This window comes from Gopherus evgoodei, chromosome 4 (genome assembly GCF_007399415.2).
Source record: "Gopherus evgoodei ecotype Sinaloan lineage chromosome 4, rGopEvg1_v1.p, whole genome shotgun sequence".
NCBI lineage: Eukaryota > Metazoa > Chordata > Testudines > Testudinidae > Gopherus > Gopherus evgoodei.
The window spans coordinates 153,210,108-153,237,812 of record NC_044325.1 but is presented as its reverse complement, the minus strand read 5'-3'; the positions used below and the strand labels follow the sequence as shown (position 1 = coordinate 153,237,812).

General features: G+C 52.4%; 1 protein-coding gene across 3 annotated transcripts; it reads right to left on the bottom strand.

Moving 5' to 3' along the window:
* Window positions 1-545: 545 nt before the first annotated feature.
* On the bottom strand, window positions 546-27,133 carry LOC115651391 (integrin alpha-D-like). 3 transcript variants are annotated; one of them, XM_030562318.1, is made up of 30 exons: window positions 26,639-27,076; window positions 24,413-24,527; window positions 24,162-24,265; window positions 23,900-23,964; window positions 23,285-23,399; window positions 22,882-23,012; window positions 22,520-22,665; window positions 22,273-22,423; window positions 17,232-17,382; window positions 14,993-15,066; window positions 14,570-14,699; window positions 12,686-12,834; window positions 11,754-11,894; window positions 10,567-10,767; window positions 10,246-10,376; window positions 8,958-9,115; window positions 8,641-8,795; window positions 8,334-8,465; window positions 5,589-5,662; window positions 5,160-5,301; window positions 4,921-5,034; window positions 3,512-3,591; window positions 3,271-3,354; window positions 3,054-3,129; window positions 2,712-2,819; window positions 2,408-2,491; window positions 2,118-2,231; window positions 1,824-1,916; window positions 1,551-1,661; window positions 546-1,360 (listed from the first exon to the last, which is right to left on the bottom strand). In XM_030562318.1, exons 1-30 carry the CDS (start codon window positions 26,673-26,675, stop codon window positions 1,238-1,240), a joined length of 3,489 nt encoding a protein of 1,162 aa, XP_030418178.1. In that variant the 5' UTR covers window positions 26,676-27,076; the 3' UTR covers window positions 546-1,237. The 3 variants fall into 3 exon arrangements, with proteins under 3 accessions (XP_030418178.1, XP_030418180.1, XP_030418179.1); XM_030562320.1 differs by lacking the exons at window positions 22,882-23,012; window positions 23,900-23,964; window positions 24,162-24,265; window positions 24,413-24,527; window positions 26,639-27,076 and having other exon boundaries at window positions 23,285-23,397; XM_030562319.1 differs by lacking the exons at window positions 546-1,360; window positions 1,551-1,661; window positions 1,824-1,916; window positions 2,118-2,231; window positions 3,054-3,129 and having other exon boundaries at window positions 26,639-27,133.
* Window positions 27,134-27,705: the final 572 nt, after the last annotated feature.

The following is a 27,705-nucleotide window of genomic DNA, read 5'->3' as shown; positions in this document are numbered from 1 at the left end:
AACCCTGAGCTGCAGGTACATTACGATGGGCGAGTCAGAAGCAGCCTAGGGACACTGGACTATAGTCTGGTTGGGTTGTTGCCTGAATCCAGGTTGATGTGTTGTGGTAGGATCCCTGATGACCCAGTGGGTGAACCCTCTGCCACTGTTAGGGCCTGGGCTGGGACCCAGTGGAGTACGGTAGATCTCGGTCCCCCTTCCCACAGCTGTCAACCTCAGCGTTGGGGTGGCAGCCTCCCCACCTTAGGCCAAGAGTCCTGTTTGTCTGCTGACTGCCAGAACCAGGACATCAGACTGTCTGTTTGCTCTGCCCTGCCTAAGGGTTACACTCGAGCTCTCACCAGCCTGGGTTATACAGCAGGGTGACCGCAACACACCCCCAGTCTTAGATATTCTCCCAGAAATCTATGTCCTGTACTCCCCAGCCCTATCCTGGACACAACAAGTTATATTAAATCCATTATTCCTTAAAGATCATGCTATGCAAGCAACTTGTCACCTCAAACAGAGTTACCAAACAGACACTTCAATTCAAAGACACTGGATTAGCTAAAACAAGTTTATTAACTACAAAGAGAGATTTTAAGGGAGTCCAAGAAATGAGGCATAAAAGCCAGGAATAGTTACAAAGAAAATAAAAGATGAAAAGTTTACTAGTGCCTAATTTAACAAAACTGTATCAGAGTCAACCAAAAAGAGTCTCACCGCATGCCCTCAGCAGCCTTCCCGACCAAACCATATAGGTCAGGCCTACTTCCTCAGCAATCAAGCGAATATTTCCTTTTTCGCTTCAGGAATATTGAATTAGATGGAAAGGGTGGGCAGAGGGTAATTGTCAGCAAACACCAGTTTCACTGCACACACACAAACCAGCGACACAATGTTTCCATCGATAATCAAAACATATCTCTAGACAACAAACCAAAATTGTTGTGGGAGAACTTAGTCCTGACGTAATGTGCATAAAACTCGTGGGAATAACGGTGTCACTGAGGCTGCTTTCAGGACAATTATGTTGGATAATTCTCCATCAAAATTATAAAAAGATCAATAGAATTCGGCCAAGTCTAATCTGAGTAACAACTGGCTCTAGTTGGCACTAGGATGTGTTTTGTTGGTGGGAGGGTGGCCAGTGGCCAGTCTTTCTGCATCTTGGAGGTGGCAACATAAGGGAGCGGGGGTGAATCTGGAGCAGCTCAGAAAGAGGCAAAGCCGGGGGCGTTGGCACATGGGGAGGCTATTGTTTGGGGGCATCAGAAACAGTGGGGTTTCCAGTGGCAGTGCTCTGGGTCGGGCCAGGCCTCTCGCCCTCCACACCATCCTCCATCATCTGCTTGTACTGGCGCTTGAAGAAGCCAAACTGGAAGACGACAAAGAGGGGAGATGATGAGAGCCAGATGGACACAGGCTCATGGTGGAGGTGCAGGAGGGACAGGCTGTGGGAACCTCTAAAGGAAAGACCCTCTCCCCGCGCCCACCAGCTGGCAGAACAGGCCCCGCTCCCAGGATGATGGGCTGTGGGGGAGGGGTCCAAGCCCTGCCTCACTCACCTTGTAGAGGGCTGCAGTGATGAGAGCCAGCAGGACCAGCCCCCCCACGCAGCTGCCCACGATGATGGGCAGGTAGTTATAGACCTCGGAGCGCTCCACCACCGTCTGCACCTGGGGGAGAGGAGCTGTGAGATGGGGACCCAGGAGTCCTGGCACCATCATCCACCCCTGCTCTAATACAGGACCCCACTTCCTCCCCGAGCAGGGACAGGACCCAGGAGTCCTGGCTCCCAGCCGATGCTCTCTCTATCCTGGGCACAGTCACTCTGGTACCTGGCGCTGGACGAATCCCTCCTTCTGGGTGTATTTCTTCTCCTCGTATTCAATCCGGGCCTCGCTCACCAGACTCACTTTCTGCTGCTGAGTCTGGAACAGAGAAATTCACCATCCCTGACCGGAAATGACACAAACCAGCCCAGAAGGACCCAGAGCAATTTACAGGCCGTTCACACCAGAGCAATCCCTTGCCCAGCACTGAGATGCAGCCACCTGTGGGGAGAGGTTGAGGGGCTGTTCACACAGGGGGATCTCTCACCCAGAGCCGGGAGGCAGAGGCAGCTCTCGTACCTGGGAGACCCACTGGAAGCTGACACTTCCTTTGATCATGAACTCCAGCGGCTGCTGCATTTCCCGAGAGGCGATTCTGCACCGGATCTTCTTACAGGTGGCCACGGAGCAGTCCTGGGGGTGGAAGGATATTGCCGGGTGAGGCAGGGAGTGTGTAGGGGCTCAGCATGGCCATGAGGCTCTGGGTCTGTCTATAGCAGGGGTCCCTCCTCCAGCCCAGCCCCCCACTTGCTGCCTGTGTTAGTGAGGAGGGGAAGGGGCTGCTGCGGCCAGCACCAGCCTGTACTCACCAGCAGGGGACGCTCGCTCATCTGCTTCACAAAGTCCTTCGAACCAGCTGTTTCAGCCTCACTGGTGCACTGGGCCAGCTGGGGCTGGGGAGGGAGAGAGACATGGTGTTAATGATGGCAGGAATGGGTCATGGGACCTTCCCCTCTAGGAGACACCAGCACTGCAGGGCGTGGGACTGGCTGGCTCAGGGGCTGGGGCATTGTCTTTCTCCCCAGGCAGCCTGCCCCAGCAGGGGGCGCTGTAGGGCAGAGAAGGCGTCACTGGGCCCATCTCACACACACAAGGGCAGGGAGAGGCAGGTACCTTGGAGGGGACGACCTCAGAGGCGTCCCACACCCGGACCCCGCTCAGCTCCACGGGGAACTGGAACGTGACCGAGATGGGGACGCTTCGCTGCCGCAGGTTCTTGACCTGAAAGAAACAGACTCTCCATAGGGCACTGCAGGAAGAGAACCCAGGAGCTCTGATCCCCAGTCCCCGCTCTAATCCTCAGACCCCACTCCCCTGCCAGATCTGGGGATAGAATCTGGGAGTCCTGGCTCCCTGCCCACCCCTGCCCATCCATGCCCTAACCTGCTAGATCCCATTCAATCACTTCCATTCCCTCCCCTCTTGCCCCATCACCCTCTGTGCCGCCAGGCTCACCTCGTACCAATGTGTCACTGGCACACGTGTCCCTGCCTCCTTGGAGAAGTTGACATACTTGGTCGACTCCTCAAGGCTGGGGGAGGAAAAGGATGGAAGGAAGGAGAGAGACAGGAGAGTGATGGATGGGGCTGGAGGGTGGTGGTGGATGGGGTGCTGTGCTGCAGGGAGGGGCCCAGTAGGGGGCGCTCTCCCCCCTGTCTCCACACTGACCTACCTGGTGAGGATGATGAAGATGCCGTACTTGACCGGCAGCTCCGCCCGGTGAATCATGTGCTCAGTGATGGGGCCTCCATTGTCACTGGGGGGAGCGGAGGGCAAAGGAGAGAGATGTGAGGAGACGCAGACAGATAACTGTACAGGGAGGCTGCACCACAGGCCACTGCCCTGCCCTGCTCCGTGCACGGCCCCCTCCCACTGCCCCCACCCTGCCCGCTGGCCCTGAACAGCCCCCTCACCTGCTGGCATTGGCCATGATCTGCAACCTGTCCCCCAGGTCGGCCTCAGAGGAGACGTCGAAGGTGGCGATGAAGACGGCCTGGAAAACAGAGGGGGATGAGACTCAGGGCCTGGGGAACTGCCAGAGACTGTGGGGGCGGGGCAGATACAGGGGATCAGGGAGACTTTTGTATGAACTTAGATGGAATAAATGGGCCCAGAGAGGTGAAGGTGTTAATATGACCCTTTCCCTGCCCAACAGCATTAACCTGGTTTGGGGTTTAGGATCCACAGACCTCAGATGGTTCCGTACCTTGGCAACACCCCATTAATCATCCTTTTATTAACAGACAGAAGAATCAGCTAAGGCCTTTGCAATGTAATGTGTTCAATGAGGCTTTTATCCTCTCCCCTCCTCCCTGCCCTGCGCCTGTCACTGGAGAGAGCGTTTTATCCTCCCCCATCGTCTGAGCGGCTCTGGGCGCAATAACTGGCCTCTGGGGGAGGAGAGGAGGTTAGTGGAGGGGCTGGAGCCAGCATGGGCGCTGTGGTTAAAAGTCCAGCCCTGATTCCCAGGGGACAAAATCCGGCAAAGGCCCTAGCGGAGAGAGCAAAGAGCAGCACAGAGAGAAAATGCAGTGTCTGCTGCCCCTTGCTGGCAGCCCCCCTGCTGGAGACACGCCGGATCAGCCGCACCGAGAGCTGGCAAGTGGTACCAGCCTTGGGCTGACATAGGCACTGGATTTAGCTGCTTTCCTGGGTGCAGGCTCACAGCAGCGAGCACAACACATGGGCTTGGCCGGCTCAGCCAGAAGCTCCTTAGACAGAGGGGAGCAGGAAGAGGCAAAATATGGGGGGGGGGAGGGAAAGGGAAGGAGCCCATGAGGCAGAGGTGGGGAGACAGTCTCCTGTCCCAGGTAGCGTCTGGATCTCATCGGGGCAGGGGCATGTGGGTCCCTCTCCCTGGGCCTGGCCGGGTCAGGACACCTCTCAGGATCAGGATGATGAAGGCCCAATGGTGTTACGCTGGGTCCGAGGGGATGGGCTTGGGGGCTGCCATGACAATGACGCTGGCTCCTTCCCCTTTGTCTTTTACTCAGCCATGTTCACCTCCCCCCTCCGCCCCCCGAGTCGCTTCTTTTAAGGACACAAAGGGGGAGGGAACAGCCTCTCCCCTAGTTATTTTCTCCCCCAGTGAGGCCTGATTTCCAGCCCCCCAGGTCTAGCCCTTGGTTTGCAGCCCCGGCAGGGCCTGACCCCAGCCCTGGAGTGACCTCAGGGCTCTGTTTGCACTGACTTGCCGGGCTCCCCAGGGTGCTTTCCCCAGCACATCTCTTGTCATGGGCTGGGCTGACCCCAGGGAACTGCCCCTCTCTGCCCACAGCTGGGCTCACCCCTGGGGAGTTCACAGGCCAGGGCCCGTCCCTACCTCAGCCCCGCTCCAGAAGATGGGGTGGTTGACGTGGCAGGTGCTGTTCCTCTGAGTCTGCTCCTCAGAGCCCACTGCCGAGCTGCACCTAACGGCCATGGCCCTCCTGTTAGACTGAGCACAGGGGACGAGCCAGTGAGAGATGGGGCCACAGACCCCCCTGCTGAGCCCCCACCTGCCCCCTGCAGCACAGCGCCCCCTGCCGAGCCTGCCCCTTATGCTGGTGTATGTTGGGGTACCTGGAGTAGCAGGACTCGGCGGTAGGACAGTGCAGCCGGGTAGAAGAACTGCACTATGGTGCTGTAGGAATTCTCCCCATGGTTCTGGATGGAGACGGTGGTGTTGAGTTCAGGGGTGACCCCCACCACCAGGGTGCTCAAGCTAAGAGGAGAGAAAGGGGTGAGCTTCCTCCAGGAAGTGCCCTGGCTGCTCCTCAAATTTCCTCCAGCAGTGCCCAGCCGGGGACCCCAGTGCTGTGAGCTTCCTATAACAGTGTCCAGCAAGGGTACCTAGCGGTGCATCTTCCCCACAGCAGGGCCCCAGACACAGGATCTATCAGCCCTGGAAATCTGACAAGACCTCCAGCTGGATGTTGAAGATCCGAGGCATGATCAAGCCGGATGCGTCCCACCATGGTAGGTGTTTTGGGGGAGGATTCAGTGACTTACCCAGAGAAATTGAAGGAGATTTCTAATTGGTCATCGCAGCGGCCATCTGTGCCACAGTCCTTCTGAAATGGGAGCTGGGGGGAGACCCAGGAGAGCAGGTTCAGAGTGGGTGGGCAGGGGGCTGCAGCACCACCTGCCAGAGCAACGCAGGGACCCAGGGACCCTGCACTGGGGGACAGCTAAACCCATCTGTGACATTCTACATCTTGGGGGAGCACTGTGTGTGACGCTGTATCCCATAAAGTTTTATGGGAGTATGACATAACTGGAGTATGTTTTGTGCTGCCTGTGCCACGTAACATCTCTGTAAAGGTCACGGTCTACTATCAGGAGTGCCGGCAGCCTTTTTGTCGCTCTAGGCAGCAGAAGGTCCCACCCTCAAAATGGCACCCCCAAAAGAGGCAGTGGTCCCGCCTCCAAAATACTGATGACAACCACAGCAGCCGAACAACCGGCCGCCACCCCCCAAATGTTAGTGCCCTAGGCGACTGCCTAGGTTGCCTAATAGCTTGCGCCGGCCCTGTCTACTATATCTGTACATCCTATTTGTACACATACACCTCTACCCCGATATAAACACGACCCGATATAACATGAATTCGGATATAACGGAGTGAAGTAGTGCTCCGGGGGGAGGGGGACTGCGCACACTGGCGGATCAAAGCAAGTTCGATATAATGCGGTTTCACCTATAACGCAGTAAGATTTTTTGACTCCCAAGGACAGCGTTATATCGGTGTAAAGGTGTATCTCATTTTGTAGTTGAGGTTAAGAATATTGGCTGTATACTTGCTTGATTTCTAAGTAAGCTTTGTGAGGCATTTGGTCAGCTTCCCTAGAAAGGAATTTGCAAAGTTAAGTGCTGAATCAACAAGCACTTAAGGAACAATGCATCTTGGAATGCTCCAATCCACATAAGAAGTCTTCCTGGAAACATACAAGATACCATGTGGGCAATGGCTTCTGCCTGTAAAGACTGTGTCATGCACGGACATGTGACTTGCCCAGGTGACTCCAGAACTCCATCTTGGAGCAGGACTTTGCATAGGAAAGAGGAGAGGGTCTCCACCCACAAGAGAAGCTCTATTTAAACCCCTGGGAGACCCCTCCATTTTGTCTTCGGCTAATTACAGAGCCTCTCTACCCCCTAGGATACTTGGAAGAAACTGGAACAAAGGGCAGTGACTGCAAGGGGTTAGTGTGAGTGATTGCTGGCCCCAGGCTAAAAGGAGATTAGTCTGTAAAAGGGAGCATTCTGGAACTGGTGAGTATCTTATCTGTATTCAGTTTGATTAGACATAGATTTGCACATTTTATTTTATTTTGGTGACTTACTTCGTTCTGTCTGTTACTACTTGGCACCACTTAAATCCTACTTTCTGTATTTAATAAAATGACCTTTTACATATTAAGTCAGAGTATGTATTAATACCTGGGGGAGCAAACAATTGTGCACATCTCTATCAGTGTTATAGAGGGCCAACAATTTACGAATTTATTTGGGGTTAGACCCCACTGGGAGTTGGACATCTGAGTATTAAAGACAGGAACACTTCTGTTAGCTGCTTTCAGGTAAACCTGCAGCTTTGGCGCAAGTAAGGATACAGAACAGAACACAGGGGCCCCATACTGGGCCTTTCTCCTGCCCCGACCTACGCTGCAAGCAACAAGGACACTCAGAACACAAGACTCCAACAGAGGGGACTGGCCCAGGTTTCAAGGGTGAAACCTGTGTCCTGTGAACTGCAATATCCAGTGGGGTGAGAAAAACTGCTTAATCTAGATGTTGCCCAGTCAAATAGAGTTGAGAGTTTAGACTCTGTGCTTATATATTTTCTTTTGGTAACTAATGCTGACTTTTTGCCTGTCGCGTATAATCACTTAAAATCTATCTTTTGTAGTCAATGAATTTGTTTAACTGCTTCTCTTTACCAGTGAATTTGCCTGAAGTGTTTGGTAAATCTGCCCAGGTTACAAAGGCTGGTGTATGTCCACTTTCCATTCATGAAGTGGTGAACCAATTAATGCAGTTCAAGATGGTATATTCCTGAGGTGCGAGGCTGGGAGCTGGGGGGATTTGGCTGGTGCTTCTCTCTGTATGTGATTCATGAGTGGCTCTGGGAGTGTTCATGCAATCTAGCTGGGGGTGGGGCTTCACATGCAGTTGTGTTGAGCGATCACAGTGCCTGGAGGAATTTGCTGCTTGTCACTAGCAAAGCATTGTGAGAGAAAGCCCAGGCTGGAGGGTTAAGGGGACACAACAGTCCCAGGCTTCACCCCTGGGATGCCATCACACCATCATCAGCCCTGCACCTACCTCTCCTCCCCCCGACAATCCCTCTTCCATTTCCCCCTTTGGCAAGCAGCAGTATCACACTCCTAGCGGTGCCAGGGCAGGGGGACTGGTTGGCTCAGGGAGGATGGGCAACAGGACAGGGGGCCTTTCCCCTCTAGGGGGCCCTGGCCAAAATGAATTTTGATTTTTGATGAAAATTGTTCAATATTTTTAGACATAGATATTTTGGGAGCTTTTAGGAGAAGTTGGAATGTTTCCACAGAGGAGAGATGGGTCCATCGCCAAGGCAAACTCAGCATCCATCTGTCTCCCTCTAGTGGCTGCGCTGTATAAAGGGGTTTAGGAGGCTGCTGCTGCCGCCTCTGAATTTTCCAGACTCTTGCTTTCAAATGGTCACTGGTTTGATCCCTCCAGCAGACCCACCTCGGGGCCTAGCTCTGGCACCTTACCAAGCCTGCAGACACTGGCGCAGAGTCCTCACTCAGGATGGGTCTGAGGCGGCCGGCAGCAATGATGGGCTCCCCCGTCAGGGTGTAGTTGAGACGCAGAGTGATGGGGGTCACGGTGTCCTCTGGGCAGAGCTGGGGAGACAGAGAGGCAAGTTGGGCCCCTGAAGGGTAATGGGACCCCAGGGCTCGGTGGGACCCAGAGAGAGGTTTGTTCTCTGGGTGGTTTGGGAGCAAGGGGCAGGGTCGGAGGGGCAGACACAATGGGAGGGAAAGGACCCAGGACCCCTCCACACACACACTCACTCACAGGTAACATTATCTGGTATGTCTCACATCTTGTCTCGATGCTGAGTTGCAGCTCCCTGCTCAGGACGGGGCCGGTGGAGTCGAAGGCAGCTCGGATCTTCGTCCGCCCGGGGTCCAGGGCCAGGCTGTACTGGATGGTGCTGGAGATCCTGTTGCCTATGGAGGAGGGGAAACGAGGGACAGAGAGAGACTGAGAGCGGGAACTTTAAGGGGAAATGGGACATGGGGCCCTTTCCCTCCATGGGGCCCTGGCTCCAATCCATCCCGAGGCCAGGGGCTTGACTGGCTCAGGGGAGCGGTGGGTGGGTATGGTCTGACCTAGGCTGTCCATGGTGCTCTTAGTGACGGTGAAGCAGACCTCTGCCCTGCTGGCCTCTGTGTTGAGCTGCTCCTGCCCCTGGCAGTCGAAGGCCGAGGTGGGGATGGTTGAGGGCTGGAAGCTGATGGAGACTCCAACTTTGAGCACCGGCCGGGACCTGTCATGGGAGGAACAGAACCATCACCCAGCTGCTCTCTGCAATGAGGCCAGGCCCCCTCCCTCCCTAGAGCCTCCCACCCAGCCTGGATGTTCTCACAGCATCCCAGGGAGTCTTTGCCTTTTAAACCTCTGTAACTGTGTAACTCAAACAGGGAAGGAGACTTCTCTAATGCAAAAGGTGGCTTCCTACAGAAGGGGTTAGCTTCTGCCAAAGGAGAAGGCCATTGAGACCAACTGAGCCATTGTGATACACGGAAGAACAGACTTGGTTAATTGCATTGCTTACCCCCTCTAGGAAGAGAAACTCTGCACATGAACTTGTCCCATCTGCATGGGCTCTGGGGAGTAGGGGATATAAATCCCTGACAAGGAGAAAACTTGTTTCCTTTGTGCCACTTGATTGCTAGAAGGGGAAGAATCACTAGGCATAAACAAAAGATCCCAGATGCTTAGTCTGAGTTAGCCCTAAAGGACATATGGACTTTGCTTATCACAGAAGATTCTCTTATCTTTTGGAATCTAAGATTGTAACTCATTTGCATGTGTACATTACCTGCTTTAACAGTATAAGCAACTCTTGTTTCTTTTTCTTAGTTACTAAATCTTTATCTAGTTTATTACAGGATTGGCTACCAGCATTGTCTTAGGTTTGAGATCTGACATACGATTGCTCTGGGGTAAGTGACTTAGGGTGAACAGACAGCAATGTGAAAAATTGGGACAGAGGTGGTGGTGGGGGTAATAGGAGCCTATATAAGAAAAAGATCCAAAAATTGGGACTGTCCCTATAAAATCGGGACATCTGGTCACCTTAAAGTGACTGGTCCTTTGGGGCAGGGAGTAACCTGAAAATTGTTGTGGTTTTTGGTGTAAGGGACCATCTATCACAAAGTCAGGCTTACCTGGGTGGCAAGATAGACCAGAGTGCCTGAAGGGGCTCTCTGGGACGCCATGGTGAGGTTGTTATAGTACCTGAGGAATTCATACTTCTAACTTGGCTGGTGAAATCTAATTACAGAGCACACAGCCAGTTTGAGGTTTCTGCTCTTGCCGTTTTCCGACAGCTCGCACGTGCACCATGCTGTCTGTGATTGCCATGTGGAGCAGTGCAACAACAGAGTAACTCACCTCAGCAGCAGGACCTGCCCTTGTGCTCCCACCGCAATGTCTGGGAGTCCATCCCCTGTCAGGTCTGTCCCGCCACTGACGGCCTGGCCAAAGTAGTGCAGCCTGCTGGGAAACAGCGACCCCTCTATGCGCTGTGGGGCAGAGAGAGCAGTAAGGGGTGGGGAAGGGCGGCTGTATTGTATAATGGGCACTAGGGGGCAGCAGAGGGTGAGGGGTGGGGAAGTGGCAGCTACAGGCTAATAGGCACTAGGGGGCTGTGGGGCCCCATGATGTCTCTTTCAGGAGCTGTGATGACCCCTCCCGCGCAGGAGCTGGGCTTACCTGTCTGTACTGGGGACTGAGGCCTTTTTTTTCCCCATGGAAGATGTACAAGGCCCCAAGATTGTCGTTCTCCATGGGGGCCCCGATGGCCACGTCCATCTGTCTGTCCCCGCTGATGTCCCCGATTTCAGACATGCTGGCCCCAAAGCGCCCGAACACCTGCCCCTGCAGTGTCTTGCTGCAGGTCTTTTGCATCACCCCCTGCAGGCCCCATCCAAAGAACATAACATAAGAATGGCCGTACTGGGTCAGACCAAAGGTCCATCCAGCCCACTATCCTGTCTACCAACAGCGGCCAATGCCAGGTGCCCCAGAGGGAGTGTACCTAAAGGTAATGATCAAGTAATCTCTTTCCTGCCATCCAGCTCCTCCCTCTGACAAACAGAGACTAGGGACACCATTCCTTACCCATCCTGGCTAATAGCTATTAATTGACTTAACCTCCATGAATTTATCCAGTTCTCTTTTAAACCCTGTTATAGTCCTAGCCTTCACAACCTCCTCAGGCAAGGAGTTCCACAGGTTGACTGTGCGCTGTGTGAAGAACTTCCTTTTATTTGTTTTAAATCTGCTGCCCATTAATTTCATTTGGTGGCTCCTAGTTCTTGTATTATGGGAATAAATAACTTTTCCTTATCTACTTTCTCCACATCACTCATGATTTTATCATATCCCCACTTAGTCTTCTCTTTTCCAAGCTAAAAGTCCTAGCCTCTTTAATCTCTGCTCATATGGGACCCGTTCCAAACCCCTAATAATTTTAGTTGCCCTTTTCTGAACCTTCTTTAATGCCAGCATCTTTTGGGAGATGAGGAGACCACAGTATTCAAGATGTGGGAGTACCACGGATTTATATAAGGGCAATAATATATTCTCCATCTTATTCTCTCTTCCCTTTTTAATGATTCAAAGATACAAAGGGCGAAAGGATCAGCACCCCCTACAGAGACCCTTCTCTGCTCCCAGCAGAACAGCGCCCCCTAGTGCCACACTAGGGCATGGGGGTCAGCATTGACTGCAAGGAGAGAGCATCTTCTACTAAGCCCGTACCCTGGTCCCTGCAGCACTGCGCCCCTTAGCCCTGGACTGGAGCATGGGGTCATCTCTGCCTAGCAAGCCATTTAATGGGATCCCAGCCCTAAATCTGTCCAGCTACATCATAAACCCCGGTTCTTCCCCTCTCCTACCTGCTGGTTAATAGGGCAGATATAGACACGCCCTCCATTCAGAGGTGTATGGTACATGGGGGCTCCGATCAGAACCAGGTCCGTGTTCCCATCTCTGTCAAGGTCCACAGTGCACAGTGTACCCCCGAAATATGAGCCAACCTGGAGGGGCAAATAAGCCACCCTTTCATTTTAGTCACTTCCTCCTTCTCCCACTGGGACCTCCCCTCCTGCCCCCCACAGCCTGCTGGGAGCAGGATTCAATCCCCATGTTCATTCTTTCCTCAACATCACCCTCCCTTTACACACAGCAGGTGGTGTTATTACTGTCAGTTTTCTGTTCCACTGAACGTATAGGCTGTTAGGTCCTGGAGAAATGATGATTGTTCACTGTGGTTCAGTTCTTTTTAGCTGCTGTGTTTGTATAAGTGAAGTTTATTCATGGAGTCTACTTGGCTGAAATTGTCTTTCCACTTCTGTTTGCCTGAGCGCACAGGAAGCTGTATGTGAGAGGTGCTTCCTGCTAGCTTAAATAATGGCACCACAGCTACCACGTTTGCACAAATTAAATGTTTCCTTTCTCTGTCTGGATCACTCATCTAACTGAACATATAGGCTATGAGGCTGACAGCTCTTTGGGGGCAAGAACCACATTTGTAGTCTGTTTGTGTACAGTGCCTCGCACAATGGGGTCCTGGTCTGTAACTTGAGCTGGTCCGTAGTGTTCCTAGGCACTACTTCAAAACAAATAAATAAATGATCATCACTGTGGTGATTGTTAGCTGTGGTGCAGATGTCTACACCAGTAGCATTTATCCATTGCCTGAGTCCCTCTGACTGAAACCTCCCGGTGCTGCCTATAGCTGAGATCTGAACACAACATGTGGAAATATTGCAAACGTCCTCACCTCCCTCTCATTCTCTGCCCATCACTCCCCGTGCCCTCCCCTTACCTGCTCTCCCAGCACCTCAGTTTCCATCCGCCATCCTCCATGCTTGTCATCTTGCCTGAATAGGATGACTTTGCCAATGTGATTGTGGCGAGGGGCCCCAACCACATAGCTGCTCCGCCCCTGGGATGTGACGACCTGAACTGAATAACCTGCAAGAGACAGAGACACACAAGGTGAGAGGAGGGAGCAGGCATTTCCTGACACAGGGCCTCACACAGCCTTACAGCAGTATAAGGACTTGATCATAAGCCTTGCTGAGCCTGCATGGGGAGTAGGTGTCAGGAGCCCCCTTGCTCCCGTGTGGGAGATCAGCATCACTGGACCTTGCACAGGAGGATGTTAAACTTAACGCAAGGGGAGAGTGCTAAGGCAGCAAATGGGGTCAGCACTGGCTGAGAGGGAATGAGACCCACCCCACTCCATGCAGCATAGCACCCCTTAGTACCTCACTGGGGCATTGGGGCCAGCATTCACTGTGAGAGGAGAGCGCCCCCTAGTGAGACCCAGGCACCACATCCCTAAAGCACAGCATCCTTAGTGCCCCCCCCGAGGGAATGAACAGACCAGGTAACCATCAAGTGATCCATCCCCTGTCACCCATTCCCAGCTTCTGGCAAACAGAGGCTAGGGGCACCATTCCTGCCCATCCTGGCTAATAGCCATTGATGGACCTATCCTCCATGAATTTATCTAGTTCTTTTTTGAACCCTGTTATGGTCTTGGCCTTCACAACATCCTCTGGCAAGGAGTTCCACAGGTTGACTGTGCGTTATGTGAAGCAATACTTTATTTTAAATCTGCTGCCTATTAATTTCGTTTGGCGACCACTAGCTTTTGTGTTATGAGAAGTAGTAAACAATGCAGATAAGGAAACATTCTCCACACCAGTCATGATTTTATAGACCTCAGACCTCCTTTCAGCTGTCTTTTTTCCAAGCTGGAAAGTTTCAGCCTTATTAATCTCTCCTCATATGGAAGCCATTCCATACCCCTAATCATTTTTGTTGCCCTTTTCTGAATCTTTTCCAATTCCAATATATCTTTTTTGAGATGGGGCGACCACATCTGCACACAGTATTCAAGATGTGGGCATACCATAGATATATATAGCAGCAACTGATATTTTCTGTCCTATTATCTAGCCCTTTAATGATTCCCAGCATTCTGATCGCTTTTTTGATTGCTGCTGCACACTGAGTGGATGTTTTCAGAGAACTATCCACAATGACTAGAAGATCGCTTTCTTCAGTGGTAACAGCTAATTTAGACCCCATCATTGTATATGTATAGTTGGGATTATGCTTTCCAATGTGCATTACTTTGCATTTGTCAACATTAAAACAATAAAATATGAAAAGTTACAAGGAGAAAATTACAGTCATTTCAATAATTACAGTGATACAATGACAATAGTTATTACAATAAAAAGTCAACCACAGCTCATCTGTCATCAAGAAAGAACATAAAAGCTTTTATAAATTGATAGATTTCACTTGTCAGTGAGATGCATCTGCTTCTGGGGAGAGGGGTGTGATCTTACTGGGGGAGGGGTGATCTCATGGGAGGGGGGTCCCACCCCTTGTACTGAAATGCACCACCTCTGGAGGGGGGCACCCGGGCTATTTATACAGAGATCCTTTGCCCAGCTCTGAGGTGTTAGCTGCCTCTGGGGTGGGGCACGGGCACTGTTCATGCATGGATCCCTCACCCAGTGCTGAGATGCAGCTGTCTCTGTGGTGGGGTGCTGGGACTGTTTGTACAGGGATCCCTCCCCCAGCACTGAGATTCAGCCATGTTTGGGGTGGGGCACAGCAGCTTGTAAATCACCAGCTAGGAACACTGGGCTAGAGCAGTGTTGATAGACTTCTCTCAGGCTGTCCTTACCGAGGTAAGCATCTTCCATGTCCCCAGAGGTTCTGGACACATTGATGAAGCTTGGCTCCCTGCTGCTCCCGTACAGGTATATCCCACCGGACCAGTCATAGGCTCCCACCACTCCCAGCACAGGCCCATCCTAAACCGATACGCACGGCAAAGGGAATGGATTGCACAAATCAGACAGCACAGCAAAATATAGCCAGGAAGAAATAATTAGCTGACGGAGTCAGCTACTGCAGCACAGCCCCCTGCTCCTCCCCTCCCCCAGCTGCATTTGGCCAGCATTGACTGCAAAGGGGGAGCACCTATTACTGCTGTGGACTACCAAGGGGTAGTCTCTCCCATACAGGCATTAAACCAGTGAGACTATCCAGGAAAATCCGTCAGGGCCGCAGCATGGGACAAGCACCGGGGCCAGGCATCACTCACAGGGGACAGCAGGGAGCTGAATCCATCCTGAGACATCTCCAGCTGGAAGGAACTGCCGCTCTGGGACTGGGTGCCTGGGAGGGAGAGAAGGACAGACACAGGACAGATCATCCCTAGAGAGGCCTTGTGTCCCATCCCCACCCCCATGAGCTAACCCAGTGCTCTTGAAAGGGAAAAGCCCCATGTTTCATTTCCTAGCCCCGAGCCAGCCTGGGGCTGGATTGGAGCCCAAGACCCTAGAGGGGAAAGGTCCCATGTCCCATTCCCTGCTAAGCCAGTCAGCCCCACTGAGTTAATTTGGCCCCCTGAGCAGGGCCGGCTCTAGGTTTTTTGCTGCCCCAAGCAAAAAAAATTTGGCTGCCCCCTCCCCCCTAACTCACAGCCCCTTGCCGCCCCTGCCCTGGGCCCTCCTCCCTCCCCCGACCCACGCACACACCCTGTGCCGCCCCAGCTCTGGGCTCCCCCCAACCAGTGCCCACCACCCACACACCTCCTGCCGCCCCAGCCTTGGGTCACTGGTAACTCGCTCCCAGGGTGGGTCATTCAGCAAGAATTTTGGATGTGCACAGAACAGACAGGATTGGTTCCCATATGGTTACAAACTGCAGTAAAGTGGAACAATTTTCAGCTTGTGTACATGGAAGATATCTGGATGCATATTATCAGGGCCAGTGGTACCATTAAGGCGAACTAGGCAGTTGCCTATCGCACTAAGATTTGGGGGCGTCAAAAAGCGGTGCCCCCAATTTTTTTTTTTAAACAGTGGTTCCTCCCTGAGCGTGCAGTCGCTGCTCCACTTCTCCCACCTCCCAGGCTTGCAGTGCCAATCAGCTGTTTGACGCCGCAAGCCTGGGAGGAGAATTAGAGCAGGGCGGCGTGCTCAGGGAGAATGCGGAGCAGAGGTAAGCTGGGGTGGGGAGGTGCTGCATGGCTCCCTGGGGCGGGGGAGCCTCAGGGCAGGGGGGAGGTGCTGCGGGGGTGGGGATGCCTCAGGGTGGACCGGGGAGCGCAAGGTGGATCTGCCTAGGGCATTAAACTTCCTTGCACCGGCCCTGCATATTATAAGACTGTCCTCTATAAATGAGGAAAAGTTGAGGTGCCTTTATTATTCTTTTGTTCCACTCTTTGACAAATTCCCCATAGAAGAAATGAAATATCACTGGCTTCCTTTTAAACAAAGAGCAATGGCTGCTGAAAATAGTAATTCCAGTCCTAATAACCACTGGGAAGCATTTCTTGCTCAATTTTATCCTGCTTTTTCTACAGCAAGTTACAGTGGATCAGTATGTTTGATTTGGGAGAAATGAAGTAACAGCTGCCCAAACTGAGCTTGAGCGCTCCTGAATTTTGAGGGGTTCAAATCTGGAAGGCAGGTGCTAGATTCCCTTTCTGAATATTAGCTAAATCTGGAAAGGAAAAGTCAATTTCTGCTTCCATGGCTCAGATGTGGGAATCCTCCTGCGTGCGTGGTACTGTATATAAAGCTGCCCAGGTCCAGAGCCTCCCCTCCTTTACTTTTCATTTTAAATTCTAGTGGGATCCACATACCTCCCTTGCTAGGCTTCAGATAGAGAGGGGCACTGTCCATTTAGTCCACCCAATTCCTTCTTTGGGGGCTACCAGGTGAGGTCACACCAGTATCCCTAATCCAGGCTGGGGATGTCTTCTGAAGGCGATATCTGGGCCAAAGCCTTCTACTCCATGGGCACACTTGTTCTCAATTCACACTGCCACTCCCCTTCTAGCAGCCAGCTCTCCATTCAAGCTGCAGCGCATGGAGTCTCAGCTTCCCACTCCCTCTCCCTCCCTTTCTTGTTGATTGCTGCCAAGGGAATGTTGGGAAAGGTAGTTCTTTCCCTGCTCCAGGGCTGGCTCTATAGGCAGGGAGCTAGCCAAGGAACTACAGCTCCCAGGGCCCCCTGTTGGTTCTCAGCTCCCAGGCTGGATCCCTGCCTGCTGCCGCCCCTGTAAATGGGCTGCCCCAAGCAGCTGCTTGCTTTGCTGGTGCCTAGAGCCGCCCCTGCCCCTGAGCAGTACATTACAGGAGCAGCCAGAGTTGCTAGCAGTTCACCCTGGAGCTCAGATACTCTAAAGAGTCCATTCTGTGCCCATCACCAGAGGGATAGTTCCTGGGTCCCTTTGCGATACAGAATCCAAGCAGCTCCCTGGCCCATCGCTACCCCGGGAACCTGTTTACATAGCCCCAGGGCAAGTGAAGTGCTTCTCCCTAGTTCAGTACCTTCAATGGCAAAGATCTTCTCCTGCAGCTGGTTCTGGATGCCCTGGAGGGCATCAAAATCATTCACCTGGAAGATGTGCTCGTCGGTGGGATTAGAGGCGATCTCATGGAGCTCCCGCTGGGCATGATACTGGGAGAAGGCATCGCCAACCTTCATGAGGCAAAGGTGCAGGAGAGACCAGGGAACAGAAGCAGAAGAACATAAGCATGGCCAGACTGGGTCAGACCAATGGTCCGTCTAGCTCCGTATCCTGTCTTCTAACAGTGGCCTTTGCCAGATGCTTCAGAGGGAACCAGAAGTGAGCCATCCTGTTGTGCCATCCCAGCATCTGGCAGTCAGAGGCTTAGGGACACCCAGAGCATGGGTTAGCATCCCTGACCTTCTTGGCTAACAGCCACTGAGGACCAATCCTCCATGAATTTATCTAGTTCATTTTTGAACCCAGTTATACTTTTGACCTTCACAACTTCCCCTGGCAACGAGTTCAACTGTGTGTTATGTGAAGAAATACTTCCTTTCATTTGTTTTAAACCTGCTGCCTGTTAATTTCATCAGGTCACCCCTTTGTAGATTTCAGGTCTAGCTGCTCCAATAAGTCATTTATGGCATCTACAGACTTAATCTCTGCAGCCTGTCCTGAGGTGACATGTATCCAGTTAATATGGGGACAGTTGAAATCCCCCATTATTACTGAGTGTTCTGTTTTTGTATCCTCTCTAATCTCCCTGAGCATTTCACAGTCACCAGAGTAAGTCACAGCCAAGAGCCCTGGACAAATACCCACCAGCGTTTGTGTGTGCGCGCACACGTCTGTTTTATCATCCCCTAGTGCTTGCAGTGCATGAACAGTATAAAAGACCTACTACTGCTCTATTACAAGGCTTGGGGAGCATCTCCCTTTAGCTCTTATCTTCACAGAGTTACAGGACCAGGATTCTAGACCCAGCTTCCCCCTGGATGCCACAGAACTAAATTATACATGAATCCTACTCCATCCAGTTTTGTTGTTTCCTGGCTCACATCCCTTTGTTCCCTTTCTGGCACTTATGCCAGGTTTGCTGGGCTCCCACCAGGGAGATTCTTCATTGTTAAAAATACACTGTTTTCCTTGAATTAGGGGGCTGGTACGAACTGGGGGGGGCCGTATGGGGACAGATAATTAGTGCAGACAGCATCTCCACCAGTAGATGGTGCTAGATCTTTATCTTAGTGTTACATTGTTGTCTTGTATGTTATATTGTTGAATGATCCAATTGGGTGGGGGATTGGAAGTTCAGTCCTGCCTGTGTGTGCTGGAGTTGGTCTTTGCAGTGTCCCAATAAGTCTCTGTGCTTCTGTAAGCAAGTGTTACAACTGGTGGTAGCAGCAGCTTCAAGATGGCACAAAACACTTTTGCCTGAGAAGAAATGAACTGAGCACGCAGATGAAACTGGAATCTGTGAGCCCTTGCCAGATGCTGAGCTGTTGCTCGTCGTGAATGTCTGGACGGATGAGAAAGCAGTTCAGTACCTAGCAGTGCTCTTGGATGGAGATGCCAAAGCATTTTACCATCAGCTTCCCAGTGCGGCTCAGGCTCTTACAGACAAATACGCAAATGCTTCTCTGCCGCTCTGAGGGGGGATTGGTCCTTTTGAAATACCGGAAGGAATGGTAAATGAGCAGAGTGGGAATCCCTGCACAGTTATTTGTGTGCATTACATAGATTGTTTGACAGAGTTTTCCCTGCATCACCCTATCTGGGAGATAGCTGAAATGAAGCAGAACCTGCTTCTCCAAATCTGCGAGTGGCAATGCAGAGAGGGACATATGCCCAGTATCACGCCATGAGAAAATCATGTGTGAAATGCCAGTTTATAAATGGTTTAAAAGGGGAACTTCCTAGCCTGCTGGATAAACTGGATAAACCTATGGACCAGATTACCCCCAGAGTTCAGAATGAGGAAGCAGAATGGGGGTTTCCTTAAAAATATCAGCTGTTAATTTTCAGCCTCCTGTGGGTCAGATGAGAGAGATGGTTTCCCAGGTGGGTCCCAGACCAGATGGCATTTGCAGGCAATATGGGCAGAAAGGCACTGGAGATGGAATTGTCCAGGCAGAGAGATGCCACACCAGGGAAACTGAAAGTTGTTGATGCAGTAGGTCCATCAGCAGCATCTACTAGCATGGCCCTTGTGAAGACCTTCCCCGATACCTGTTACCATGTGTCTGGAGACAGACGTCTGGAAAACCACAATGCTGTTAGACTCAGGATCTGAAATAAGTCTGATCCACGGAGAACAGTTGAAGGGGAAGATTTGTATCGCAGGAGTTAAATTGGTGACTATTAATTATCAGCCACTGCTGACAGCAGAAGAAATCTAGTCCTCTCATACTAAATGGCCCTGCTAAAGATTAGAGACTAACATCTTGGCCCAGAATCAAAAGGTGGTGTTGGTGGGTCACCCAGTGCTAGTAGCCCCAGACTTTGAGAAGGAGCTCCTACTACAAATGGACGCCTCTGAAGAAAGGTGGGGAAGCCATACTGTCTCAAACAGTAGGAGATGAAGAACATCCAGTCTGGTACCTTAGTAGGAAACTCCTTCACAGAGAAGGAAAGTGTGCCCTAGTAGAGAAGGAATGCCTCGCAGTAAAAAACAGGCCACAGAAAGCCTCTGCTATTTCCTGCTCATACGGAGATTGATCCTCGTTAGAGGCCAGGCTGCCCTGAAGTGGATGCACCAGAACAAAATACAAAATGCCAGGGTAACAAGATGGTTCCTGTCACAACAGCCCTTCTTCTTCAGGGTGCAATGTAGGGCTGGCGTCAGGCCCAGCAACAGCAATGGCCTGTCAAGAGTACACCGCTTCTCGGCCCAAGTAGACTAACCTCATAGCATGGAGCGGGGGGCAGGGGGGGATACATGAAAAATCCGACCTGCCGGCTATAGAAGAGTGGTGGGAGGCAGGTTTATCAACCCTAGGATAGGGAAGGCCCTTTTCCCTGTGAACTGAAAAGAGGTTATCCCAGGTTAACTACAGACACCCGGAGTCCAATTTAAGGGCTGCCAGTGACCTTTAAAACCCCTGGTTCTGGTGAGAAGCAAGCCGCAGCAGGGCTAGTGGCAGCAGGGAGAAAAGGCTCCTCCTGGGTGGGACGCAGCTCTCCACCCCTATAGGGAGGACCATCAAGTCAACTGGTGAGAGAGGCAAGAGCCTCAGAGAGCCCATTGGGTGAGGAAACCCAGGGGGCAACGGACATGTTGGGCCTGTGGGTGACAAGAACACATGCAGTGGGCGTATCCAGGCCCAAGGTGAAGGCTTAAGGTAGCGAAGAGGCAGGAAGCCTGCTTTGGCTGCCATGAGCAGGGCCATATTAAGAGGCACTGCCCCCTCAAGGGACGAGGGGTGAAGGAAGAGGTGCCTAGGGACACAGGGGGGTCAAATACCAGCAGGGTCAATGACGCAGTGATGGTGGTAGACCTGCCAGGGAACCATGCCCCATGGAAGGTCACAGACAGAGGAACTGAGACAGAGGGGATCCAGCAAGAGATCAGGACCCAGGCTGTGAGGGAGCAGGCTATGATGGGGACCCAGACTGCGGTTTGACAGTCCAGGGAAATGCTAGCCTATGTAAGCGACTGGCGGCTGTGGAACAGGCTGGCTGGACAGTGGAGGTGGAGCTGCAGAAAGCCCACAAGGAGAAGGAAGACCTGGCCCTGAAGTTGAAGGAAAGTGAAGAGAAGCGAGTGCGACTGGTGGGACATCTCCGGGTCACACAGGCTAGAGGACACCCCTGCTCCCGGCCTGGGATTTGGGGTGGGGGGGTAGTGGGGCAGTCACCTTGCTCCAATCAGAAAGGGGTTAAAAGCAGTCAAAGGAGGTTGATTGGGTGGTCAGCCACAGGTGTGGTTGCACCCAATTAGGGCACAGCTGGCCTTGATAAAAGGGCAGGCTGAGAGAAGACTCTTGCTCCAGCTGGGGAGCAGAGAGGACCAGGCTGCCTGGGGGAACAAGCAGGGTACCTGAGACAGAGCAGTGCTAGGGAAAGGCAGGCAGAGCTAAGGAGCTCTGGCCTGGCGAGTCCCCAGGCTGAGGCCTGGCTAAAGTCCAGGGGAGGTACTGGGGCTGCAGGGAGGCAGGTGGGTCTAGAAAGGCAACAGAGCCAACCCTTGCCAGCGATGAGCGGCCATTTCAGACGGCAGTTTGCCCCTGAAAGAAGGGCCTAGATGATGACTGGCAGTAGCCACTGAGGCAAGGTGGGTATAGGGGGTTGGGATTCCCTGAGAGGGGAGACCCAGAGTGTGGGGTCACTGGTGTGGGGCAGCATGCCAGAGAAGGGGCACTGTGCGCCAGGGAAGACGCAGGGCCTACATGACGTCCGTGGTAAGACAAGTAGTGACAGCAGGAGAGACACCGGCCAGCATGAGGCGCTCCAGTGCTGGAAGAGTTAATTCCCGAGGTAACCAGCAGGAGGCGCTGCGCAAGTGTGTGCTGTGCCTTACTACACAGGCACAAGATGTCAGGAAAATTTTGTGCCCATCCACAAAGGAGAGAAGCTTTGGTTACACACCTGGAAAAAGCAGCCTGGATAAAAACCCAACTTCCTTCTTTTCGGAGGGGACTTTACACCGTCATTAAGAAACTAAACACCAAGTTGTCTGTTCTCATATAGGACACAAGGGAGTGCCCCTTTGTAATGCATTGAGAGTCGGCAAACAGATTAATTGAAGGACAAAGGAGGGCAAACCAGGACGCTGCTCAATCACTATCCCAGAGGGATGCAAAAGAAAATTTAGAGATATCCCAGCAGGTTCTGTTGGCTCATAATGGGAGATCAGTTGTGGAGATGGAATTGCCAGGGTGTGTTTGGGACCTCAGCCCACTGCCATCTTCAGCAGACAGTCTGTCCACAATAGATAGGCTTGACCTAGAGGACATGAACCCTGCACTCCCTGTCATTTAGATCCAGCTACAAGTGATGTCTGCATGGCTGAATTTGTTGCTGTGTCCCAACAAATCTCTGTGATTCTGTAGGTGAGCATTATGATAGATCGATCTCACCCCAATGGCGTAGCGGATGATCCCAGCTCTCTCTGCCTCTGGAATCACTGCTGAGTATTGAAGGTAATCATTTTTCATGCCATCTGTTACCACAATGAGAATCCTGGCAGCTCCATCCCGGGATCCTTTCCGTGAGACGAACAGCTCCCTCCTGGAAATGGGGCACAGGCAGAGGGGTTAGTTCTTTCAGCCTCCATGTCTGTGGGTTGGGAGGGGAAGTGCTTGTAGGGGAAGAAGAGGTACCTACACCACTTTCTGGATGGCAGTGGCTGTGTAGGTATAGTCTCTGAGCTGTCTAACTTGACGGACGAGTGAATCTATGTCATGGGTGCTCTCAAACTTGTTGAAGTCAAAGTGCTCCTCAAAAGTGCTGGAGAACTGCGTGAGGGCAAACTGGGAGACAAGAGGAGGAACAGGGCAGGGTGGAGAAAGAGTGGGTCAGAATAGCAGAGATGCTAGGCATTGGGGTCAAACAACTGTGAGGGGAAAGGGTCCCGTTTGAGCCCCCAGCCCGCTCCCTGCGGCTCAGCACCCTCTGACGCTGCCCTGCCTGCCAGGGCCAGGGGATGCCGGCGGCTCAAGGATCTGGAATTAGCAGCTGCCAGTTACCAGCGTGTCGGTGCCACGGAAACGCCTTATGACCTCGATGACAAACGTCTTCATCGTTTCAAAGTTATGGTAATCAATGCTGCCTGAGCCGTCGATGAGGAACACGATGTCTGTGGGGTGTTTGGGGCACTCTGGGGAATGGGAAGGATGGGAGTTACACAGAAAAATTCAGCTAGATGGGCCAAGAGACACCAAATGGCAGTGAAACTGCCAAGACATCTGCCCATCTAGCCTGGTATTCCACCCCCTCCCTGCCATTCTCGAACAGGCCCATGGACCCCTCTAACTGGGTCCCCTCCCTGCTGCCCCAGATCAGACCAAGGGCCCATCTAGCCTCATTCCTCCTCCTCCCACCTCACTGGCTCATATGCCCCCCACATGTTCCCTGGGTGCTGGTTCTCACCTGGCAGACTGTCTGGGATGTGCTGGAGCTGCTGGAGGTTCTGGTCCAGGAGGAAGCAGTAGCCTTTGACGTACATGTTCTCCCCACAGGTCTGGTGCACCGTGGGGCCGCACGCCTGGGCACAAGAGAGGCATGGGGTCACTGGGCTCTCCTGAGTAGACCCCAGTGCAGGAGAGCCAGGGCCTGCTCCCCCATGGATATACAAGTTCCTGCCAGGGCAGGGGACTCCCACAAGGCAGATGGGACCCCAGGCCCATCACTTGTTTCCCAGAGGGGACAGGGGAGTGACACAGGAATATCACCTAGTTACACACTCCCTGCTATGGTAGTGCACAGTCAAGGTTGCCATGGCAACATCACCCAGCGACCACCTTTCCCCAGCACAGCATTACACAATGTCGCTAATTACGGGAGTTACCAAAGACACCGACAGAGTTACATCACAATGATGTCACCCAGTCATGAACTCTGCCCAGGTGCTCCAGTTGCACTGACATGGCCCAGTTAGTACCAGCCATGAGGAGTGGGGTTTGGGGGGAGCTGCCCTGTGACATTCCCATGGAGTGGTGTCAAACCACAGTCCCAGCACCCATCCCACCCACGCACGGTACCTACCAGGAGATGGGAGCCCCGGGCAGCCAGAGACAAACCAAGGGACATCTTCATAGCATCGGGGGGCCCTGAGGGGGGGAAAATGCACACTAGGGTGAGCAAATAAACCCCACCCCCTGGATAGAACCCAAGAGTCCTGACTCTCAGCCCTGCCTCTCATCACCACCTGACTCCAACCTACTAGATTTCACAGTCCTGGAGATAGAACCCAGGAGTCCTGACTCCCAGACCCCCTGTGCTAACCCACTGCACCGGGTGCCCCTACTCTGGATGAGGATCTTCTGGCATTGTCCAGAGCCCGGGTCACACTTGTAGACTTTGCCGGTTTCATTCACGTCTCCCATCTGCAGCGGGGCCCCAACGAGCAGCCTGTGGGGGAGAGAGCAGAGTGGGGCTCAGGGGATGCCCCATCAAACCCAGGGGAATGGGGCCTAGGAGGGGCAGCCCAGTCGGGCCCCTCGGGGATGGGTGTGAGGCACATAGCTTTGGAGCCCTGAGCCCACATTTGGCCCTTACCCCCCAGCGCTGGCTCTCCCAAACTGCACCACGCTCTGCCCAAACCCTGCAGCAGCCTCCTGGAAAGTGATGGGTCCCTCCACTTCCACACTGAATCCACGGCTCCGTGCCAGCACTGCAGGGGTTAAACAGCCATCCATTAGAGCAGGGGTCAGCAACCTTTCAGAAGTGCTGTGCCGAGTCTTCATTTATTCACTCTAATTTAAGGTCTCGCTTGCCAGTAATACATTTTAAGGTTTTTAGAAGGTCTCTTTCCATAAGTCCCTAATATATAAGTAAACTATTGTTGTGTGTAAAGTAAATAAGGTTTTTAAAATGTTTAAGAAGCTTTTAAAATGTTTAAAATTAAATTAAAATGCAGAGCCCCCCAGACTGGTGGCCAGGACCTGGGCAGCATGAGTGCCACTGAAAATCAGCTTGTGTGCTGCCTTCGGCACACGTGCCATAGGTTGCATACCCCTGCTTTAGAGCTTCCCCTTATGCAGAATGAGGCCAGTGGTGGGGGCTCAGGGACCAGCCCTCCTGTTTCTAGGACTGACTCCGAGGCCCCCTGCTTTAAGCCACTAGATCCCATTCCCCTCCCAGAGCTGGGTATAGAACCCAGGAGTCCTGACTCCCAGCACCCCTCCCCCAGCAACTCAGTAAAACTTCTCTTATGTCTAGCCCTTGATGGCCATTTCTTGCAAATCAGCCTTCACAGATTTACTGAATGTACTGCCAGAAGGAACCACTGTGGTCATCTAGCCTGACTTCATGTGTAACATGAGCCAGAAAACTTTCCTGAACTGAACCAGACCAGAACATGTAGAGAAACATCCAGTGGTGGAGAATCCACCACAACCCTTGGTAAATTGTTCTGGGGGTTAATAACTCTCACTGTTAAAAATGTTACACCTGATTTCCAGTCTGAATTTGTCTAGCTTCAGCTTCCAGCCATGGGAGCACGTTAGACTTTTCTCTGCTAGACTGAAGAGCCTGTCGCCAAATATTTGTTCCTTATCACCATCAGGCAAATTTTCTAATCATTCTCATGCCTCTTCTCTGACCCCTCTGCAATGTATCAACATCCTTCATGAACTGTAGGCACCAGAACTGGACACAGGATTCCAGCAGCACTCGCACCACTGCCAAATACAGAGGGAGTAGGTCCTCTTTACTCCTACTTGAGATTCCCCCATTCAGGCATCCAAGGGTGGGCCGCAGCATTGCGCTGGGAGCTCCTGGGCCCAGGCAGTTCTCAGTCTTTCTGCTGAGTATATCAATGAGTGCAAGGTGGCCTGGTAAGCTTGTGCCTTGAGACCCACCAAACATATGTCACACAAGAAAGACCCAACAGCCAATCAGTGAATCCCAAATGTACAGCGTAGCCAACTTCCCCAATGCACGGCTCTCGTCTCTTCTGCCCCCTCCATCCCTGCAAGCCCTGCACTGGGAAGGAGAATCCCCTTGGTGCCACCAACCCTGAGAGGTGGGCAAAGACCCTGCAGAGCTGTAGGGGGAGCAGATATGGGGCAAAGTGGGTGCAGAATTATGGGGCAGGTGGGTGGGGCTGGGGGGTAAAAAGGAAAGACAGGGGCTGAGATGGTCCTAGGAGCGTGGGAGAAGTGAGGTGGCCTCCCCCATTCTTCCCTTTTCAGACCCCAACTCCCAGCCTGTACCCCCTTCTCAGTCCATCCCCCTCACTCTCAGCCACCCCAAAGTCTAACTCCCTCCATTCCCTGATGGGTCCAGGCCACACAGACAAAAGAGATGTGACATTGAAGCAGGAGGAAGCAGCTGTGGTTTTATAGCAGGATTGCACAATTGCAAACACTGCATCCACATCACACCTGCCGGACCTGCCCCCACATCTTACAGAGCACCCACACACACAGAGAAGGGGAGTCACACCTGTGACCCATTCCCATCCCAGAGAGTCTAGAGGGAAAAGAACACAGAGGGAACTGAACCCAGGAGTCCTGATTATCAGCCCCACACCATCTCTCCTCTAAGCCATAACAGCCCCATTCCCCTCCACAATCTGAGGAGAGAATCCAGGAGGAGTCCTGATACACAGGTGCCCTTTTGTAACCCACCATACCCCACTCCGCACACACTCCCAGAGACAGCCGGGGATAGGACCCAGGAGTCCTGTCCAGTTGTTCCCATCCACCTCCCAGAGGGTTACTCGCCGGGCACCCATGTGGAGGAGCCCAGCTTTTCCCAGTCCCTCTGGCTGGCACTTACCTGCACACAAGTAGAGGAGCAGAGGCAGGGGGTCCATCCTGTGCTGGGTGAGGGGTGTGTGTGAAGCAGGGAGCGAGAGGTTCAAGGACGCTGCCTGGAGAGGATGCAGCAGAATGTAGAGGAAAGAGAAGTGATACCCAAAAAGAGAGAAACACTGACCAGAGGAAGGAGAGCGTGTTATGAGGTGGAAGAAAGAAATCAACACTGATAAGAAAGTGACACTGAGACACACAACTAGTCAGACACACTGTAGCAGTGCCTGCTCTCAGCCCCTCCAGAAATGCAGTCAGAGACCAACTGAAGTACAGCACCAGTGTCCTTTTATTGTTTGTGTCTATTCCCACCAGCTATTATTTACAGAGGCCAACACTCTGGGAGACTGCTAACTTCACAGCCAGCAGGAATCTGGAGACCACACTGCTTCCTGTCTCTTAGCCAGCTTTATAGGGCAGGCTGGCTACCCAGCCCTGCATCTGGATCCACTCTGGTAATTAGGGCATGGCCCCTCAGCCAGCCCAACTAATCCTTCTTCCTCTGGAACAGGGCTAACAGGGGCCTGGCTTGTTTCTCTTAGCCAGAATCCTGTTACACACACACACACACACACACACACACACAACTACACAGATGCACACAACTACACTGAGATATACAGATATATACCTCTACATTGAGAGAGAGAGAGAGAGATGCGTACACAAGGCAAACATACACACACGGAGGCAAGCAACTAGACAGACAAACCTAGACAGAGAAATACCCCTACACTGAGAGAGACACACACAACTATACAGAGATAGACAGACACATGCACAATTAGACAGAGATACACAACTGCAGTGAGACACACATAGAGCTAAACACACAGACACATATACACAACTACACTGAGCCAGAGCTAGCCACACAACAATACTGAGACACACAAATCACACACACAAAACAGTCACCCAAAAACATGCACAGTTAGACACCATTATAATCGCACTCACAATATGACAGAAACAACCAGACACAGATAGTCACAATCCCACACACTCCTGCACTCACACAACCACACACACTTT

Coding starts and splice junctions, on each gene's coding strand:
- LOC115651391 (XM_030562318.1), bottom strand. CDS start 26,675: ATGGACCCCCTGCCTCTGCTCCTCTACTTGTGTGCAG. Junction 17,383..22,272: donor TCATCCGCTACGCCATTGGG/GTGAGATCGATC, acceptor TGCCTCATGAAG/GTTGGCGATGCCTTCTCCCA. Junction 10,768..11,753: donor TCTGCCCTATTAACCAGCAG/GTAGGAGAGGGG, acceptor TGGGGCCTGCAG/GGGGTGATGCAAAAGACCTG.